The sequence below is a fragment of the Phytophthora cinnamomi genome, assembly GCF_018691715.1.
Source record: "Phytophthora cinnamomi strain GKB4 chromosome Unknown Contig119, whole genome shotgun sequence".
Taxonomy (NCBI): domain Eukaryota; phylum Oomycota; class Peronosporomycetes; order Peronosporales; family Peronosporaceae; genus Phytophthora; species Phytophthora cinnamomi.
Genome location: NW_027151052.1, coordinates 170,361 through 190,156, shown reverse-complemented (window position 1 = coordinate 190,156; position 19,796 = coordinate 170,361). Strand labels below are relative to the sequence as shown.

General features: G+C 54.4%; 8 protein-coding genes across 8 annotated transcripts; 4 read left to right on the top strand and 4 right to left on the bottom strand.

The window, feature by feature from the left end:
- Positions 1 to 2,533: 2,533 nt before the first annotated feature.
- Positions 2,534 to 3,112, top strand: IUM83_16737 (uncharacterized protein; the record flags this gene model as incomplete). The annotated part of the gene is made up of 4 exons (XM_067941642.1): positions 2,534 to 2,654; positions 2,722 to 2,866; positions 2,933 to 3,003; positions 3,069 to 3,112. 4 exons carry the CDS (start codon positions 2,534 to 2,536, stop codon positions 3,110 to 3,112), a joined length of 381 nt encoding a protein of 126 aa, XP_067781214.1.
- A 465-nt stretch (positions 3,113 to 3,577) lies between these two features.
- IUM83_16736 (uncharacterized protein) lies at positions 3,578 to 4,140 on the bottom strand (the record flags this gene model as incomplete). Its single annotated transcript, XM_067941641.1, has 5 exons — positions 3,578 to 3,598; positions 3,668 to 3,679; positions 3,748 to 3,771; positions 3,832 to 3,987; positions 4,045 to 4,140. The coding sequence occupies 5 exons, from the start codon at positions 4,138 to 4,140 to the stop codon at positions 3,578 to 3,580; spliced, it is 309 nt and encodes a 102-aa protein (XP_067781276.1).
- A 2,671-nt stretch (positions 4,141 to 6,811) lies between these two features.
- IUM83_16735 (uncharacterized protein) lies at positions 6,812 to 8,508 on the top strand (the record flags this gene model as incomplete). The annotated part of the gene is made up of 4 exons (XM_067941640.1): positions 6,812 to 7,156; positions 7,228 to 7,685; positions 7,766 to 8,290; positions 8,361 to 8,508. 4 exons carry the CDS (start codon positions 6,812 to 6,814, stop codon positions 8,506 to 8,508), a joined length of 1,476 nt encoding a protein of 491 aa, XP_067781195.1.
- Positions 8,509 to 9,534: 1,026 nt separating this feature from the next.
- IUM83_16734 (TRNA (adenine-N(1)-)-methyltransferase catalytic subunit) lies at positions 9,535 to 10,694 on the bottom strand (the record flags this gene model as incomplete). The annotated part of the gene is made up of 2 exons (XM_067941639.1): positions 9,535 to 9,854; positions 9,956 to 10,694. The coding sequence occupies 2 exons, from the start codon at positions 10,692 to 10,694 to the stop codon at positions 9,535 to 9,537; spliced, it is 1,059 nt and encodes a 352-aa protein (XP_067781215.1).
- Positions 10,695 to 12,500: 1,806 nt separating this feature from the next.
- Positions 12,501 to 13,256, top strand: IUM83_16733 (Myosin light chain kinase-related; the record flags this gene model as incomplete). Its single annotated transcript, XM_067941638.1, has 1 exon — positions 12,501 to 13,256. The coding sequence occupies one exon, from the start codon at positions 12,501 to 12,503 to the stop codon at positions 13,254 to 13,256; it is 756 nt and encodes a 251-aa protein (XP_067781216.1).
- A 702-nt stretch (positions 13,257 to 13,958) lies between these two features.
- Positions 13,959 to 14,675, top strand: IUM83_16732 (Myosin light chain kinase-related; the record flags this gene model as incomplete). The annotated part of the gene is made up of 1 exon (XM_067941637.1): positions 13,959 to 14,675. One exon carries the CDS (start codon positions 13,959 to 13,961, stop codon positions 14,673 to 14,675), a length of 717 nt encoding a protein of 238 aa, XP_067781217.1.
- An 823-nt stretch (positions 14,676 to 15,498) lies between these two features.
- IUM83_16731 (protein tyrosine phosphatase type IVA protein 1) lies at positions 15,499 to 16,099 on the bottom strand (the record flags this gene model as incomplete). The annotated part of the gene is made up of 2 exons (XM_067941636.1): positions 15,499 to 15,667; positions 15,759 to 16,099. 2 exons carry the CDS (start codon positions 16,097 to 16,099, stop codon positions 15,499 to 15,501), a joined length of 510 nt encoding a protein of 169 aa, XP_067781218.1.
- Positions 16,100 to 18,474: 2,375 nt separating this feature from the next.
- On the bottom strand, positions 18,475 to 19,692 carry IUM83_16730 (prune protein; the record flags this gene model as incomplete). Its single annotated transcript, XM_067941635.1, has 2 exons — positions 18,475 to 18,777; positions 18,853 to 19,692. The coding sequence occupies 2 exons, from the start codon at positions 19,690 to 19,692 to the stop codon at positions 18,475 to 18,477; spliced, it is 1,143 nt and encodes a 380-aa protein (XP_067781277.1).
- Positions 19,693 to 19,796: the final 104 nt, after the last annotated feature.

Sequence of the window (19,796 nt, the reverse complement as noted above, 5' to 3'; positions counted from 1 at the left end):
GAGCACGGACCAGCTGAAGCGCCTCCGTCTTGGGGACGTGGTGGGGGCATCTGGAGCACGCGGGGGGGGGGAGAGAGCGAGCAGCGCCGTGGTGTGGGAGGTTGGGAGGTCAGCATGACGCATATCCGGGTGTGAGGTTGCCACCGAACAGCTCACCGTTGTGCCAACCGCTTAGTGCTGGTGTCATGGGGCCACTAAAAAACGAAGCTAAGAAATAGTGCTAAAGCTACTGGAGGCACGGAAAAGAAAAACGCCTTCGTGCTATTCATGCCACTATTGCTGTGTGGAACGCCATACCGACAAAGGCGATAATTCGCAGCATCAAAAAAACAATTCCTAGGTACCCTAAGGTAACTGTCGAAAAAGACGGATTTTTTTTGCTTTTCCATACGGTTTCAACTTCGTTTTCTGTACCATAGGTTAGTTTATCAACCAATCCAATCGCAGAATTTTTACTCCCCGGATTTTTGTGTCGGGAGCGGAGATTGCCCTATAGTATGGAGGATGTCATTCAGTGAGTCCGGATTTATCCGTCGTTGTCTGTACTCTATAATTCCTGAGCAAAGCTGGGAACTCGTAGAATTAATTAAGGACATTGTGAGTTCTGTTGCGATTTAGCACTTGCCCCTACAGTCCACTTCACGCGTCAGTACGACGAAACATCGATTCGTGCCGTTAACTTATTTATATAATTGAGTTTGTATCCAACTTACCTGTGTAGATGTTTCTGACGAGAAGTATCTTTACTTACCGCGCAACGAGAAGCTCGCGACTCAGTAGTCCAAGCAAATCTACCGTTAAAATAATATTCTGCACTGGAGGACCCACCGCCAAAGTGATCTCAACACAAGTGAGATCAATTGCAAACTAGAACCTTGGTCCTTGGGGGGTGTTAACGTTAACCACTTTGGTACCCCGAGGCGCTTCCGGTAGACAGCAGATTATTCGCGTTCAAGTTTACTACCATCTATCCTCGAATTTCGACACGTTCTCATCGACATCTTCGTGGACTTTACTCGCCGTAGCAAATTTACGAATTATGTGGACCCTACGTTGTGTCGCGAGTCGCTTTGTCGGACCGGGCCCGAGCCAATGACGAGGAGGTAGGAACCGTTCCAGCTCGGGATAGTTGGACTGAAAAAACCATTTCATTCCTATTTTCACGGGTTACCTTCTTCGTAGCCAAAGAACCCTATCAAAATAAGCTAGACCGCGCAAATCCAGTCTATAATTGCTCGTGGGCTAAAAAGAACTTACCGGTATGCTCATCATTTGTGCTCAGTTCAACATTTCACGTCAAGCACAAACGCAAATGGATTCCTTCGATGATGTGAGGCAAAGCGTTCACGTCATCTGGCGTCGAGCCCGCAGGTTTTCAATAGCGTTCCAACCAGAGTTGCGGGGTCACTACTCTTCAGAGCGTATTCGGGACTTTCTAATCTACAGTAAAACAACGCCGCTGTCCTGGACAATTATTGTCAGCCTGGTCTCACCCTTCCCGTGTCTCCTGATTCTCGTGTCGATTGACGCTGTCCCGCTTGCTTCACCCCGAGATGGCTCCAGTGCGAACTACTTGTTCTGGTTACGGGATTTTGTTACAATCGCACTCATGACTCGTGTAATTCTCGAGCAGTTCCGAATCACCGTGCCAAATCTCCAGATCAGCTCAGCACAAGTGACTGCCATGCCTGTTATTTCCAGTGCAGGAGCCGTGGTATTCATGATTGCAATGGCGAGCGTAATTGGTTTCCCTTTACCGTTCGCTCTTGTGGTGGGGATCAACGTATGGTTTCTAATGCTCGTAACGTGCTTCGTGGGATTCTTCGGTAGAGTTTTGAGCCAAAACCGAGTGCTGCTAAATGTGTTGATAAGAGCTGTCGTAGTGCTAATCTGCCAAGTAGTGCTGACATTTGTATATCCAGCGTACCTGTACGGGTTTATCAGCGTCAGGGCGGAGAGTCAAAAGTTCTACGTTATGCTGCTTCCGATCATCAAAATAACCGCGAGGAACTGGATCAGCTATTGTTTGGGCAACAATTACGACTTGATTCCTCAGGTCATGATTTTTAACGTCGATGTATTCAACGCGTTGTACGTGTCTAGCTCAATGGAGAACTCGAACTCAAGTACTACGGTGCTACAGATGGTTGCTCTGGACATCCTTCTGGGGCTTGTTTCCTTGTCGGATATTAGGCATCTTGCGAACGCAATTATTTTTCTGCGCCGGAAAATCCCTACTGATAATCCTCTAAAGACTGCCAGCTTCATTGAGATCGCTTTAAAAGTCGTCGATGAAGACCCCCGAGCAAGGTCTCGGCTTGCGGCGCTTCATTATGGCCCCATGGTAAAATCATCGACATCTCTTAGCGTCTCCAACCTCAAGGCACTTGGTGTCCTTCGACAAGTTGAAATACCAGCAAGAAACCGAAAGGTGATTCCAGTTGGCCCACCGCGCAATTCGCTCCCTCTGGCACGACCTATACAAAAGCTAAAGACACTATCGTTGGGGCAGATTCCGACCGAAACGCCCTTAATGAAACTCGTTTCTAACAAGGAGCGCCAATGGTTTCTCGAGCGCAGCGCTAGGACTCTCTTTACCACCGAGTTCGTCATTCTGGTCTTGTATACGAAAGTCATCATCCCGCTGATCTACTGTGCGTCGTGTAATTTGCTATTTAATCATTCACAACGAAATATTGACGCGCTATTGTGCTTGAATAGGTATTTACACTGCGGGGATGTTCTTGTTGCCCAACCATGCCTACTACCCGCTGCTTCAGTCGTTTGACGCCGACGAAATGCTGAACAATCTCGGCCGCGTTGTTGCGTTTGGGTTTATCGAACTGCTTTTAATGCTGGGAATGGGGTATCTTATCCAGGGAATGCTGGGAATATCGGTGATACATTTGCTTTCTTTTGTGCTGGATCGAAGTTGGCACATGGTTCAATCGAACTTGTTTTTGTGGATTTGCTACACGATTCAAAATTCACTGGAGCACAATGGTACGTCGGAGCTTTGGTATATTCTCGCATTTTTCGCGCACGCTCTCACTTCTGTGTTTGATCAGGTGCAGATTTTAGTTTCACGTTTTCTTGGCTTAATAGCGAATAACACTCTTTAACAAATCACAGGACAGCGCGAAGTTAGTTGTTGGCGAGGTTGCTTATCTTAAAGTGATTAAGATGCACTATCGGAAAATAGCAGCACTGCTACAGCGATATTGTTCGAGGTTCTCTGGTGCACTGGGCTGTGTGTTACTGAGAGCGGGTCTTGTCAAGAAAGTTGTGACAGTGTCTCTGCCCAATGATCTGGTGTGAACGGCGAGATAATACCCCAAAGACGACGGTAGTCTGATCAAAACGATTGTTAGCAAAACCCTAGAGCTGCAACATATCGCATGAAGCGCTTTACCAGGGGGATAAGCAAATTTGCTGTTCCGTAGAAGTGAGCAATCTTACGAACAAATGTCATATAGCTGTGTTACACTGTTAGGACGAACAACAATTTGAAGCACGTAAAGGCCAGTAGAAGTAGCAACCGCACCAGTTATCCAAGACGAGTCCACATGCCGACACTTCAGCGGAAGGGGTGGCTGGACTTTTAGATCCATAGCGAAAGCATGAATCAGCAGGACCCTGATAATAACCTTCGTATTCTGGTCCGTACCAGAAAGAGTGGCTGCAGCAGCAGAGTCCAATACCCAAACGAAAGCCAGAGTAAACTATTGCAACGATAACGGCAGGTACCATAGCCACCGTCGCGACAGCAACCTGCAACCGAAGAAGATGAGCACTCGCTACCTCAAGTACACTATTCCTAGGTTAGTTTACCCATCGATGCATTCGTTGCTGGAATAGTGGGAAAAACTGAAGGCCCAACATCAGGAGTAGCGCAATCTGGGGCAGGAAGAGCGCCAAATTACGCGCAGCTACATCGCCGTGATTCGCCTCCGCAACGATCTCCCAGCTGCACACTGCCACACTCACCTAAAGCGTGCAGGGAATTAGCATTCAAGTAAGACGCTGAGGTAAACATGAACTTACCAGAACTGCGCGAAACGGGCCTGCCAGAAGGTGGTGGTTGCGCTGGACGGATACATTTCCTGGCCGCTTGACCAGCGAGACAAACCGCTCCAACATGCCGACAACAAGATCTTGATCATCCAAATACGTAGATTACCAGAAGTACTGTCGCAAATTTTCTTATCTGCTGTGAAATTTAGCTCACCAAAGGAGATCGACAGCTATTCGACCGACAACTCCTTATTCAATTCTAAGCCCTGGGCTTACAACCTGCAAACAAACTCCGTACTTCGTAAAGTTTCCCAAGTCCAATTTACCGGTCCTACACATCGAACTAAAAAAATAGTAAATAAAACTTCCAGTCAATTTTAACCCATTCTTCAATTCACGATGCCCCAACTAAGCTTGACTAGCGTCCGGCTGGTTCTGCTGCACCACCTCAGCGCCGACACGCTGGAGCACTTAGGGTCGCTCTTCTCGAGCTACCTGGGGCCCTCCCCGACGCTGTCGCTGAGCGCGGACTGCGCCTTCAGCTCTCACCGCCTACAGCGCCGAATCCCCGGACGCGAGGTCCCCACCTGGACCCTCAATAACTACCTCCGTTCCGAGCAGGAGTATTACTTGTGGCAGTTCCGGAAATCGACTGAAGTTGCTGTAACGCGGGGCTCCCCCGCAGCGGACTTTTGTCCAAAACGGCGATCTGCTGTATCGCTTCCCGATATTCCTCACTAGGGTGGAGACGCTGGTGCACCCCAAAGAAGAAAACTATATCGTACTCGTAGGTCTCGAGGTCCTGATCGCCACGTATAGCGCCTGTCTGAGCTTGCTGGTCTAGTTGCAACGTAGGTATCGGATCGGGACTTCCTCTTCGTAACGCTGCTTCTCTTCGGCGACGAAATCCACCAAGTAACTTTTCTCCAGTAAATACCTCCAGGCAGCGTAGTCCACGTGGGCGACTGCAGCTAACAGCGCCATGACCTCCCTAGTCTTCTGGAATTGCTTTCGGACAAGAGTTTCACGATCTGTATCGCTAAATCTGGAAAGGTCCGCGCCCAGAAGCTCCGCGACCAGAAGATCCCTCTCAGGTAACCAGACGTTCAAACTTCGCGTCGTGAAAAGCGACCAACTGCACTCGCTGGCCTCGTAGCAGACCTGATCTCTGAGCTCCGGCCGAGGAATGCCCATTTCTCCATTTTAACGTAAAATCCGACACTGCAAAAAATCTGACCAATGAACAAGCATCACAAATAGGTCCAACCTAACAGTTGAAACCAACAGTTAGGGGAAATAGGAAGATGTGGTAAAATCTGACAAGTAGTGACAATCCACAAGAATTTCTCAAAGAATGTGATAGATTAGCCAAATGAGCAAGCGCGTTATCCCGGTGCCATTGCCGCTAGTAAACCAGGCTCGAACTGGGTCATTTGAGCTCACTCCTAGTGAATTTGAGGACGACCCTGAAAGCGCTAGAAGATGCAAGCTGTCATGCGTACCGCTGCTTCACGACTACAAAGGCGGTGATTACTTTTATGAGCGTGATTGCTACAAAGAGCTCTACGACCTGGTGGAAGATCAATTTGTCAACAGGGAAAAAAAGTGCGTGACGGTGACAGGTAGTCCGGGTAAGAGAGAGCGAAGTGTTTCTAGTGCTGTATTTCGATACTGTACTAATCGGTTAATCTGGTACACCAGGAATCGGCAAGTCGATGCTCTATGTCTATTTATTTGCTCGATTCAGGAAAGCTCACCCCGGCGAGTGGATCATTGTTGCCGCGACGTATCAAAAGAACTCCACAATCACTGAATTTGCAATTTCCGACAGTGCACATACCCTACGCTTCCCAAGATATTTTTTCGTCCAAGGTTAACGAGGCAGCAGCGCGGGAGGCCGCACGAACGATATCCACAACGCAGAGGAAGAGAAAGATGTTGTTCCTGTGTGATGGACCGTCGCCGATTATTTGGCCTCAAAAGGTTGTATTCACAAGCACCAACGACGAGTGGATGCGCATCTCGGAGATAGATAGTAGTGAGTTTTATATGCCAGAATGGACACTCCAAGAGCTCCAAGACGCAGCGGTGGTGCTAGGTTTGGATATTATTAATGACGCTACGATAAATGACCGATTCCGCATATTCGGAGGTGTTGCTCGTCAGTGCTTTTCCCAATATGACAACGATCTGACAAGGCATCGTGACAAAATCACAACTTCAATCAAGCCGATCACTGATAAGAAACAACTCCAAAGATTTTTTCCAATCCAAGGAAAATAGTGATGCGAGGGAACGGATCCTACATATCATTCACCTATTGAAGACGTTGGATTTTATTCATAAGGTGGACGATGTGATGCTCATATTTGTCGTTCCGAGAGAGATTCAGAGGGATTTTACACGACAAGAAATTATCCCTGTGAGCGCACCACACGGCACTCAGAGCGTCAAGGAAATCAACGGAATCGGCCATCGATACTCGCGAAGTACCAGGTTTTCACGATTGATGAGCTGCTGAAGGGCATCAAGGCTCACAGACAACACGGAACCAGAACGAAGGACCCAATTGACGAGCGTGCGTGGGATTACGCGATGGAATGCTGGAATTGCCGAGAGCAAGCGATCGAGTACGCTACGCACAACGGTGTCGTGGCAAATATATCGCAGTATGTCTGCACAGTTGACTAGCAAAAAAATATGAAGTAGAATTTGCTTCGTTTAATGTGAGATCTGTGTTGGGGTGCCAATTGCTTGAAAGGGCGTCATCCCCGGACTCCCCATAAGGTTCAGGTAGATGCAGGACTCACCGCCTTCCATCGAGATCTCGGCTGGCATCTCGAAGCCAGCACGGCGGCGTCGTCGCACCCGCCACAAACTCAGTCCTGTTACTGCCGCGATCCCCGTTTCTCTCGAGGATCCGAACGATGGCGACAAGGACGAAGACAGCGACGAATCTGGAGACGTCGAGGCCTTGGCGCCAACGATTCCAATCGTGCTATTGGCCGCTCCACTTGCAACAGTTCCAGAAGTCCATAAACCTATTGAAAATGTCGTGTCTCCTCTCCCTGCACCTGTGCGTGCGGTCGGATTCCCTGTCGCCAAAGCTCGTCGAACCGGGCTGCAAGCTAAAGACCGAGCAGTAAGTTAGAACGTAGGTAGGTCTTAGATTTGGATTTGGTGACAGAGGTTGACTTGGTTGTGGCTGTGTAGATGCATCGACTCAACGGTTCGATCCCGTCGGGAATGCTGGCACGTCGCCCCAGTGGGAGGCGATGGCGTGCTCATGCGCCGGACTACGATGACGAGCTGGCGCGGGCTCACTTGTTCAAGCCTCCGCTGCCACCCACGCACACTGACAAGAGGCGTGTAGCAGTGTACTACACGTGCGAGCAGATTGCTCTGTTCAAGCTGCTCAAGTGGATGGAGAAGAGTGCAAGGGAGAGTCGTCGCGCTGAAGCCGCGGAGGCGGAAAAGGAGGGAGCGGGGCCAGCAATCACTACACTAATTGGTCCCAGACTTGCAAATTGGAAGAACACGATGTACTTGGAGGTGCTGCACTCGAGCTGCACACCAGAGCAACCTGTGGAGGTTCCAGGTGTGGATATTGACGACCCATTTGCGGCTCAACGCGCGGCAGCTCTTCAGCAGAAACACGCGTTCTTCTTCGCGTAAGCTGATGACATTTTATCGGATGAACGCATTAACTGGAGTGCTTATCGGAAGTAATGTTTGTTGTCATTCATTGTAGTACGGGCTGTTGCGTCTTCTGGGGGCTTACACGAGAGGAGGAAGCTCGACGCCTTATGATGCTCACGCCGTTTTCGTCTGTTATGATGGACCAAGTCGACGCACAAGACATGGAATTCAGCTACGGCGACCGATCCAGCATCGCGAAAGATTCGATTGTACTCTGTACGATGAGCGTAGCCGAGAAGATTGCTCTTTCGTTCGCAATGTCGCAGTCAGCTACCCTGGGCGCGTTTGAGACTCGCGTCGAAGATCGAATCCGCTCAACGAAGCATATTCCTTCCAGTCTCGCATCTGTTGGGTCCATCCAATATTCACAAGACGATACGTCCAAACTGATCGGTCAGTTATTCATCGAGCTGGCCGATGTGAATATCCACTCGAACATCCTGGACGAGCCAGAGTACTTCCTCAAGTCCCAAGACAATGATGATTTCAAGTATCTGTACGAGAAAATGTTGAAGTACCAGGATGTGTCCAACCGTGTGGCCATCCTGAACAAGCGCCTCAGTATTCTGCGTGACTTGTAAGCCCAGCAAATGATTTGTATCAGTTCTTTCGGTGCTAACCCTGCCATGTTTCTGCTTTTCCCACAGGGTGGGTGTTTTGAATCAGCAACTAACGCACCACCAGGGCGCGAAGCTTGAGTGGATCATCATCTGGATGCTCGTGTTCCAAGTTATCATTGCCATCGGATGGGAAATCTTCCTCAAGGACATTTTAGGCTACTTCCACTGGGGATGAAGAGAATGCAAGATTCATTCAAAGAAAGGAATACGTACGTGTAGGACTAGCTCTTTCGTACTAGTATTGTTTCTTGGAATCCATGCTCATCAGCTGGGCGACAGTTAATCCATCATGTTCACTGCATGCCTTACGAGGCAAATGACCAAGAATATTTGAGGTTCTCTTAAAAGCTGTGGCCGTTCATGGGCACGCTGGTACCATCAAAATCCGTGTCGATCTCTTCAGATGTCGAGAGCCCCAAAATTTTGGGCGCGGGGACAGCCGGGTTTTCTATCCAAACCATGGCATTCTCCCAGTCGTGGCGGGTTCCGAGACCGCTGGACGGCGAGTCCTTGGGGAAATACCAAGAGCATATAATAGCCCAAATGTCATTCATTGTATATTTCGAACGCCCATACATCAGCGCGCCAAAGGCTGAGCCTTTGCAATTTGAGCTCGTTCCCCCGATTGGGCTTAACCCGCCGCTCGTTTCACCAACTTCGTCGACAGCAAGATAGGAGTGACATCCTGGATTTCACATCCATTCGTGATGAGAAGCTGAAGTTTGAACATGACGGTAGTCATTTCAGAGATGGTGACAGGCTCCAGTTGTGGGAATGGTTTTACTTCATCATGCCCTGGCTTGCCGGTGGTACAGTCGTCGCCGCGTGGATTACGACGGCGATCGCAACGCTGACAAATTTCATCTCGGCGCTTTTGGCAAACTCACGACTGACCGACCCGCAAGCGTTTGCTGGCCAACACGCACGATAAGCCAGCTAAACACACCGACATGTTTACTTGGCGGCTTGGCCACGAAGCGCTGCAAGATAAAAATCACCACCGCTACGCTGCCGTTTGATTGTATCCGTCTTTGAACCTGTACATGTCGAAAGCCAAGCAGACGTAAGCGGCAGTGTGAACGAAGCAACATGAACTGTTTTTTAATACAGTTTATCTATCTCTATCGCGGCACCTTGTTCTTCTGCGCGAGATCCAAAGCACCAGCTTCGATTCACCTTGAGCACAGCACGATGCCGCCACTTATTCGAAAAACTTGGTAGCGAAGGTAAGGTACGCCGTGTGTCCGCGGATCTCGTCGTCCTTCTTGGCCACGATGTGTTCCCCCACTCCGCCGGGCACGTACTTGCGCTTGCGTCCACCATTCTTCTTCCTCTCCCTCTCCTTCTCCTCCTCCGTCTTGGCAGCCTCCTCCTCCGCCGCCTTCGCCGCCTCCGCAGCGGCGGCAGCAGCAGCTGCTCCGTTCTCCGTCTTCACCTTCTTGCCGAAGCCAAAGTCGGGCACAGGCAGGTCGATCCGCCGCGAGTTGTACGGCACCAGCCTCGTCTCGATCGTGCGGATCACTATTGAATACCAACCACCACCACAACAAAGCCAACCACCAAAATCAATCCTCGCCCCTAAGAAGAAAATAATAATAATAATAAAAGGCAGCGCCACTCACGCTCGAAGTTGGCGCTGCGCAGCGCGCCGCAGGTCTTCTGCACCTGCTCGATGCAGGGCGAGTAGGACGCGAAGCAGCCGCCCCTCTTGAGCATCTTGGCGGCGTGGCCCACGGCCTTCCAGGGCGACGGCAGGTCCAGAAACACCAGGTCGATGGAGCCCTCGAGCTCGGGCGGGAAGCCCTGCTCGCACGCGTCGCGGCAGTCCACCGTGATGACGCCCTGCAGCCCGTTGCGCTTGAACTCGTCGCGCGCGATCTCGGCGCGGTGCGCGTTGAACTCGAAGGTGAAGACGTGGCCGCGCGGCGCCACCGTGCGCGCGAAGCTCGTGGTGAGCGCGCCGCTGCCCGTGCCGGACTCGACCACGCGCGCGCCCGAGCGCAGCGCCGCCGCGAACATGATGGCGCTGGCGTCCAGCGTGAACACGATCTGCGTGCGGTGGCGCAGCGCGCGGCTCCAGAGCTCGGGCGTGGGCGCCAGCAGGATGAGGTAGCCGCGCGCGTTCTTCTTGCGCGACAGGATCTTGGAGCCGAAGCGCTGGCCGATCATGTCGTTGTGGTAGAAGGCGCCGTGCCGGTTCTGGTAGATGGCGTCGCGCTGCGCGTAGCAGTAGGTCAGCGAGCTGTGCGTCTCGAACAGGATCACCAGCGAGCCCTCCTGGATCAGCGGCGCCGACTTCCACATGCTGTTCGGGATGGTCGTCACGGACGCCGCGTTCGCCTCGGCGGACGGCATGGCCATGGCTGCCTCTTGCCTGCGATACCGGTACGTAAAAGGTTGGGTGGTGCCGCTTGGAGGTGAGGTGGTTTGTGGTGTGCGGCACACCAAGACCTGTGGGAAGTGATGGCTCGCACTGCGAGAACGGATTGTTGAAGTGGCGGGAAAGTGGTGTGGCGGACACGAGTGAAAGGAGTGAAGAGACCTGGAAAGATCGATCACTCACTGCAGGCAGGCATGGCGATCGTCCTAGCGTTCGTTGCCGCAGGCTTTGCCGGCAGGACTGACGTCAGTCGCGAGGTTTGGCGGGAGGAGACGAAAGGGGCTGTTTGGTAGTGTACGGGTGGTGGCTTTTTATATTGGTTTCGATAAATTATTCTTCTGTTTCTGCATGGGCTCCTCTCGCCAGAGCATCATGGCGGACAGGTCTCTCGACGGTAGGAGCCCTCGGCTTCCTCCTCCTTTCCCTCTCTTCGTCTTCACGCACACACCGACGCACGTCCCAGCACGACCATTTTGTTGTGCGACGTCACTCCGCAGACGACACCTGTTGTCCTGCTTTCACTGCTGCTGCTCTCCTCACTCTTCTTATTCAGCTCCTGTCCCGCGGACAAGCGCTGTTGGCAGTGGCAGCTGCAGCTGCGGGGCCTAGTTCTCCTCCGAGCTGTCATAGTTGGGGTCGTTGCGGTCCACGGCGGCGATGGCGCCCTCCTCCGCCGTCGAGACGCCCCAGTTGTGCGCGCCGGCGCCGCCTGCGTTGCATTCAAGCAGAGGCCGCAAGGTCAGCTCTGGTCCCGTCACCTGCTGGTATAGTCTCCATCTACGCACCCTTCTTGGGGCCGGAGCCCGCGCCCATGGGGCCGCGCGACTGGCGGTCCTTGTGGTCGTTCTTCTTGTTGGCGAGTTCGCGGCTCTGCGGCATCTTGTCTCGGCTGCGCTTGGCTGCAATTAGTTGTCGGCTTGGTTGCACTTTGGATTATGAGCTGGGAGGCGATCTCGATAGCAGCTTTGTGCGGCTGTAGGGGCGACCCCCCGCCTACTTCAACTCCGCTGCGCGGATAGAACGACTGCCAGTTTGTATCGGGAACCGAGGGCGGATGGCATGCGTCTCGAACAGTCAGTCAGGAGCGCCATCTATGCAGCCGCGCAGGAGTCCGTGTCGCGTGTGTGTACACAAATCCAGTGTGGGACACACCACGGTGTGCGCCACACGAACTCAGGCTTACTTCAACTTGGGGAACGGCACCGCATGTACCGGTAACGGACGAAACGCCGCGATGCGACAGCAAGCGCAGTAGGTCGGGCCCACGGACGCATGCTCGTTGCCTTCTTGCCCCCAGGCTGGCTGGTTGAGGCGCGCATTGCCATACCTACTTTGTGCTCTCTTCTCTCGCGGCGCTCGAGGCGGCGCGGCAATTTTGGCCGAATTATTAGAGCTGTCGCTGGCTGCCCGCGACACCGCGGTCCCCATCCGACGGAGCGCTGCGAGTCCCCTCCGCCACCCGGTTTCGAGCCGTCCACGCCGCTGCAATGCATCGGCGCTCGCTCTCGCTGGCGTCCGGAGAAGAACACGTCGTCGAGTTGCCGCCTCAACTCGGCTTCCCTTTCGCGGCGATCGTCATCTCGTCGGGCCCCGTGTCGGCCAGGAGTTGCCCTGGAGCCGGAGAGCTAACCGCCCAGAGGTCGCGAGGTACGTCAGCGCAGGAGAAAAGCGGAACTGCTGTCACCTCCAGTTGAGCCTCGGCTCGCCGACGCCACGACAGCGAGGAGCGAGCATCGCCGACCGCTCCAACCGCCGGTCAGATTCCAATTTGCGTCGGTAGAGAGACCATGAGCTTCCGGACGCCCGTGTTCGCCTCCGTGGACGTCGTGATGCGCCAGCAGGACGCGCTGGTCGGCTGCCCCCACGTGGCCGAAATGGTGAGCGAGTACTTGGACACGTCGCGCAAGTGGTCGATCGAGCGCGCCGCCTGCGCCGGGTACTTGACGCTGCTGGACCGCCTGGGCGCCAAGGAGGCCCCCGTGTCGCCCCGAGAGCTGGACTGGGCGCTGCGCACCGCGGCTGACAGCGGAAACCTGCGTGTCGTCAAGTGGCTGACCGCCTACCAGCCGGACATGGAGTGCTCCACGCGCGTCATGGACTCGGCTGCGCTGCGCGGCCACCTCCACATCATCAAGTGGCTGCACCACTACCGCGACGAAGGGTGCACCACGGCCGCCATGGACAGCGCCGCGGCCTACGGGCGGCTGGAGGTCGTGCAGTGGCTCCACGAGAACCGCGCCGAGGGCTGCACCACCGCCGCCATGGACAGTGCGGCCGCCGGCGGCCACCTCAAGACCGTGCAGTGGCTCGCGGCGAACCGCAAGGAGGGCTGCACCAGCGTGGCGTCGCACTTCGCGCTGCTCAACGGGCACATGCACATCCTGCGCTGGCTCAACGAGCAGAACGTCGAGGTGCAAGACGCCGACCAGGCGCGCTCGCCCACGCGCTGGTCGCGGAGAGAGCGCCGCCTGAGCGCGACGCTGCTGGAGGTGCCCCGACACCGCCCACGGCGGATGAGCACGGGCCTCTCGTGCCGGAACTGAGGTCCACAGACACCCTTATGCGTACCATATTGACAGAGACCGACGGGGCTGGATCGAACAGCTCCGATCGTGCGTGCATTCTATCTAACCTAATCAGTACAGTGAGAACCACAAGTTGAAGTGCACTTCAACTTGGTATCTGCAAAGCGAAGACTGAAACGAGTATTATATCGGAATTGTGACCTGTAACACGAAAATCAAGCGAGGTGTTTGACGGATTCTGTTGTATCTGTGTCTCAGACACCCCTCACTTGCGGGGCTTCGCTACGCTGGTGTGACGGGGTTTCCTTGGCAACAACCACCGCCCGGCACCACGCCGACGGGATCAGCAGGCGTTTTTCGAGCGTCGTCGTGCTGCAGAAGCTGGCGTGCGTGCGTGCACGCGTTACCACTCGATGCAGCGCGGGTCAATGCGGCTCAATCGAAACGGTGAACTATCCATCGCTGGATCAGAACCCGAAGCTGCTAGATGCATATGGACAGCTCCGTGGTGAGACGAGTTTGGCCCGACTATTCTGGCTCATGCATCTGGGGCAACACCCATCGTCTCTCGATGGAGGGTGGCGCAAGGGCTCATGGCATGCAACTTCGCATGTGTCCTTAGTCCCACACGCAGATCGCTTTCATTTTTGATTCAGCGCACAATACAGGAAGCACCACACCAGATCAACCACCAAAGCAGAGCAAAAAGCAAACATGACCATGGAGCGGATGATGAGCGTCGAGGTGGTCGTAAGAGACCAGGTTGGCGCCATTGCCAGTGGCTTGGTGCCGGAACTCATCGAGTCCTTCTTGGACTGCTCCACTCGGTGGACCATCGAGAAGGCTGCGTGCTGCGGATACCTCTCGCTCTTGAAGCGCTTGGGCGAACGGAATGCCGATATCAACGACCACGGCTTTGACTGGTCCATGCGGATAGCAGCCACCGAGGGACACCTCGGCATTGTGCAATGGCTCACCGCATACCGACCCGAGATGGAGATTTCGACCCGAGTGATGGATGCTGCAGCACTACGCGGCCACCTCGAGGTGGTCAAGTGGTTGCACGAAAGCCGCAGCGAAGGCTGCTCCGTCCACGCGATGGATAGTGCTGCGGCTGGCGGTCACCTGGATGTTGTGAAATGGCTTCACGAGAACCGGAGTGAGGGCTGCACGACGGGTGCAATGGACACTGCCGCCGCCGGAGGTCACTTGGCAACAGTGCAGTGGTTGTGGGCCAATCGCTCTGAGGGCTGCACCACCGTCGCCGTCGATTTTGCAATCTACAACGGACACTTCCCCGTCGTGAAGTGGTTCAGCGAGCTTGCAGATTTCCAGCCGAGAAAAGCCAAGCACACAGAGGGAACTACAAGCAGCAACAACGGCAACGCACTCATCAAGAAGCAGCCCGGCGGCCAGGCAACCCTCGCTTTTGATTAAAATGACTCGCGCTACATGAATCATATTTACAAGTAAGCTTGCAGTTTTAGCCATATAGGCAGGCAACCAGGCTCTGTATAGTAAAGTCCATCAATAGAGACCACCAGAATACCCTTCCTCCAGTGCAGGTGTGAATCCGCTTGACTGCATTCTTCTCTTCTTATCCTGGGATCCGACAGACGTTGAAGTGCCAGCTTCAACGCAACATTCCGTGAAAAACAAAATTGTACGGAATGCCAGCCTGTTGGGACCCAGCCAGTCGATACTCAACCCGTGGGTACCTAGATCAATCTGAGTGCAATCCTGCTGTTGAGACTCGAGTTCTTTCGAGAACGAGTGTTTTTGCAGATAGGTCTATCTCTTCTCGAACGCTTTGCTGTAGAGAATACGGATGCAAATCGCTTCTGCTTGTTATGCTAGTCGAGCTGTGAGCTGGGGACTGGCTTGAAGTTGATCATGTTCTACGTGACGTGGCCGTCTTCGGAATTTTTCGGTAGCGGTGATCCATGGCGCTATTCACAACAACCTCATCCCAGCGCAGGCAGACACCAAATGCACATAGTATAAGCAATGCCGTGTTTGTGAATATGGTCTGTAGACGCCGACATGCCGGCGCCGGGGCTGGATAAGTCTTGATATGAGCGTTCGCTCTTCCTCGCTACGACGCATATCGTAGCCAGGCCAGGGAAGAACGTAGGTGTAAAACAGCAAAGATAAAAGTTGTGGGGGGAAGACCAGCAGCCAAGAAACGCCCGAGCAGACGCGCGAAAATGCCGGCACACTCACAACCTGCGCCTGGCATTTTCTCCCCCCCATCGCCCCTTCACATGATGGTGCACTTGGCCTTGTTGCCGCGCCGCGGCTGGTACTTTTCCAGGTACTTGAGCTGGCGCAAATTAATGGCGCCACGCCGGAACTTGCGGATGTGCTCCACGGCGTTGATGGGGTCCAGTCCGTACTCGATCAACGCGATGGCCACCAGCACGGGGGCTCTGTTCCAACACCACGTTCAGAAAGAGGGGTTCATTAGCCAATAAGTTCCCTCCCACCCGCCAGACAGCAAGCAAAATGCGATAAACTCACCGGCCGAGCCCAGCGACGCAGTGCACCGCGATGGATTTGTTGTTCTTGGAGTCGATGGCGTTGTCCTTGAAGCAGTCCTCCACCAGGTCGAGCCACTGGTCCAAGATCTCCGGGTCGGGCGACTCGCCGTCCGGGAACTCGAGCTCGTGCACGTGGATGCCGGCGGCCTCCACGGACTCGCTGCTGTACGTGACCTCGCAGGCGCGCACGAGGTCCGTGACGTTGTGCTTCTTGAGCTCCTTGAGGTAGATGTGCAGGTTGCTGTCGTTGGGGGCGTCCATGATCACGAAGGACAGGTGCTCCCACTTGACCATCGTCGGCTTGTTCGTCGGCGCGATCATCGTGTCTCTGTCACGGGTCTATATAGTAAAGGGTAGATAGTCGGTCGGGTAGGGCAGGAAGGAAGGTGGTGGACTCGGGGTGAAGACACTGGGCTGCTCTCTCTCTCTCTAGTAGGCAAAGCACTGTCGTCGCGTGTCGGTCGGTCTCAGGCCAGCAAACTTATCCCATCCGTCGACTGCGCCGCCACTTCGCTGCTCGCTCGTCGAAGCGGTCACTGTCGGCTCTGCTGGCTGCAGTTTTCTTTACTCCTGGCGGAAGGCTCGGCGCGGGGCTGCTCTCCACTCCCACAACCAGTGGACTCGGCGAAGCGTCAGCGAACTCAGAGTTGCTCAATTTGGTGCCGGAGGTCGCGATCGACCGAGAGGACGGGGCGGGCGGCTCTGCTAGCAGGATCGGGGCTCGACGCGCTGGCTACGGGCGTCGAGGGGCTGCTAGGCGGGGCGGAACGGACACGAGGAGCGCTGGAGCTGCTCGACCGCGGGTGGACTGCTTGGCTGAGGGCGTTTTCTAGACTGAGTGGGCGCGGCTGGGCTATTTCTGCACGCACTGAATGCCGGGAACGGGAAATATCCGCCAATCGGAGCGTCATTTCTCTGCGTCTGCGCGCGCCGATTGGGCGAGCTGCACAGAATTTCCTATAAATAGACCGCGGCGTGGTCCACAAACGTCATGTGCTGCACATTATGTCCCCGCGGCCAATCAGTGGCGGCTTCTATTTTACAAGATCACCGACCACATGGTATACTCACGTGGTTAGCAGCGCTTTCACGTGGTAATGGCGCCGCCGACCGCGTCTCCCAGACCCGCGATGTTCTCATAGCGAGCAAGCAAAGTGGCGTGGCGAGTGCTTCGAACACGGCAATAGTTGCGCCGATCATCGCATTTCGGCTTGTCGCCGCGCGAAAATTTGAGGCTGTTGTCTGTATGAGGAACTGTAGTCGAGGAAGTCGTAACGGCTGTCGCCGAACGCGCGGCTGGGCTGCTGGTCCGGGCCAAGAGGCTCTTGGGTTCCGGCAGCATAGCTAGATGATACATATCCACAGACGAGTTGGTTAATGGCGACGGCTGCAGCGTTGTGCTGGCCTTTCGTCGGCTGCAGCTCCAAGCGTCTACCATCAGAGTGGTGACGCGGTGGATTCCCTGCGTGCGAGCGGGCGCTGGAGTAGTTGAAGACGACTGGGCCTGTCGTCGCGTTGGGTAAACGCAGTTCCGGGCGCTTTCAGCCCGCCGAAACGTCCCATCGCTCTCGACTGTAGAAGTGCAGCTCGGCCCGTCAGTTCGGCACGGAGGTCTCAGATCGATGGGCACTGGTGCCGATTTTTGTCAGTCACTTCAACGTCGCACAAAAGGTGATACCACCACGTAGAATACTACAGTACCTCAACGAAGAGTTATTTTCCTGAAGCCGAATGCCTAGACGTAGAGATCGAATAGCTGTGTATGGTATCCCATGTTGTAGAATAGTACGGAGATGAAATTAGGAGAAAAGTATTCTTAAGTAGTGAGGTTGATGTCAATAACTTCTCATATCACTCCACTCACTCACGCTGCCTTGGAATAGCGACAGCGGACGTTCATCAATGGGGGAGACCGAGTCCAAGAGAGGACCCAGCGCTGCAACCACCGATATCCCGAGTCAATGAATGAAGTCGAATACGATCATCAAAGTTATTGAGTTTGTCTATTCGGAAAGTCGAATAGAATAGAAGGTACTATAGAAATGATCCTGTAAAAGTACGGTCTTGGGTTGCTCTTGAAATCGCCGCCGGCTCATGACGTCTATCCATAATCCGCGCGAGCAACCGCAATATGCATCGCACAGGCCATTGGCCGAACCACTTCAATATCCGTCATTCATGCCCTACCCTCCAGCTGTGACTTTCAATTTTGACAACAACTGGCCACACCACAGAAAGCGAGTCAGAATCCCATCGCGCACTGCTGGTGCTGCGATAATTTAACGGGGGGTACCACACATAGCAAGCTTGCACCTGAAGCTCACACTCGATGCACAAGCCACAGGATACCAATTTTTGGGCATAGCCCGTAGCCCGTGTAGAAGCTTCAAATTGTGGTGGTCGCAGCAGTGTTTGTTGGTTCGTCTGAAGTGTCACCACCTCATTTTCAATCATTCTATTGTCCGCTTCCCAACGAGACACCAGGGTATCGGTCATCCATGAATTACCTACTTATCGTTTTTATGTGTCACCAGCATCAACCAGACTCACGTCGAAGTTCGTCACCGCCTACAGAATCGGAAGAAGAGTCCTGCAACTACATCAAAGTTCTCTGGAAACGCGAAAACAATAATACAATAAAAAAGTCAATCGTGATGATGGCGAAAGCTTCACCAGCAATTCAATATCGTTGTGGGCTAGAGCTTGACCACAGGTTCAGCAAGTGCGCGCTGAATCAATGGCGCGACCTGCTTCCTGGAGGCGGCCGTATTGAGCTGGTTGAAGGCAGTTACACGTTCATCGCGATGCGTTTCAGGGAGCCTCAAGAGTTCTAGATGCAACGAAGCCTCCTTTCCAAAAAAGGCCACGCAGTGTTTGATGTCGTCTCCACTTTCCTGGAAGAAGAGCACCTGGCGGTGGCGCTGTCCATCGGCGGTCATGAACATGGTCATCACTACCAAGAATGCCAGTTCATTCTGCTTGGAGTAAGCCGACAATCCCTGACGTAGCGCAGCAGCATCTTTCACCTTGAGTGCAAAGGTTTCCAGATCGATAAGCACCGCACTGATGCCGACCTTCTTGGCATCACCCGCCGCCGTCGCGAACGTGAACTCCTTGTAGTCCACCTGCAGACAGTTCTCCAGTGTAAACGCCCCCCAATGCGCCGGATTAAACTTCTCCGCTTGCAGCCACTTGAACAACTCCGCCTTGCTCGCAAACGCCGTCTCCTCCAACTTCTCGGCGGCCTTTACATCCCGCGGCGTCACCTTTTTCGCACTCGGGTCGAAGTTGATGCTATCCAGCGCAATGACGCCGAGCAGCATGGTCGACAGCAACTTGTGCGCGTCGTGACTGTCCACCTCCTTCAGCCTCTCCGCCACCAGTGTGCAGGTGCTGGCCACCAATGCATTGCCGTCCGCAAACGCCACTTCGCGCTTCTCGGCGTCCAGGTGCTGGCCCAGATCCGAGTGGTGGTCCACGATCTCCACCACCTGCAAGTCCCGCAGCTGCGGGATCTTCTTGTTGCTGAGCGCGTTGTGGTCCATGAGCGTCACCTTCACTTGGGCCCTGATGTCCCACGGGAACTCGTCCACGAACACCAGCGCGCGCGTGTCGACGCCCAGTTCCTGGAACAGCGCGGTGACGTCGCAGCGCAGCACCAATTCCGCCCTGGGGATGGGCAGCACCGCCAAGTGCAGTGCCTCCGCGTGCCGCTGGAAGTGCACGAAGGCGTAGGCCAGCGAGCTGACGATGGAGTCGGCGTCCGCCGCCTCGTTGCCCATGAGCACGTGCACGGACGCGGGAGGCGGAGACTGGGTCAGCGCCGAGCGGGCGGCGCGCAGGAACTCGTTGAAGCTCGCGACGCTGGAGCGGCGGGCGGCGTCGGAGTCGACGCGCCAGGGGACGGAGGACATGCTGCGCGTGCGGAGAGGGGGAAGAGCAAGAGCAAGAGCAAGATGACGCAGCCGGCGGAGCATCCACGGATCCAATTGAGCTCTTGGGTTCACGTTGATAAACG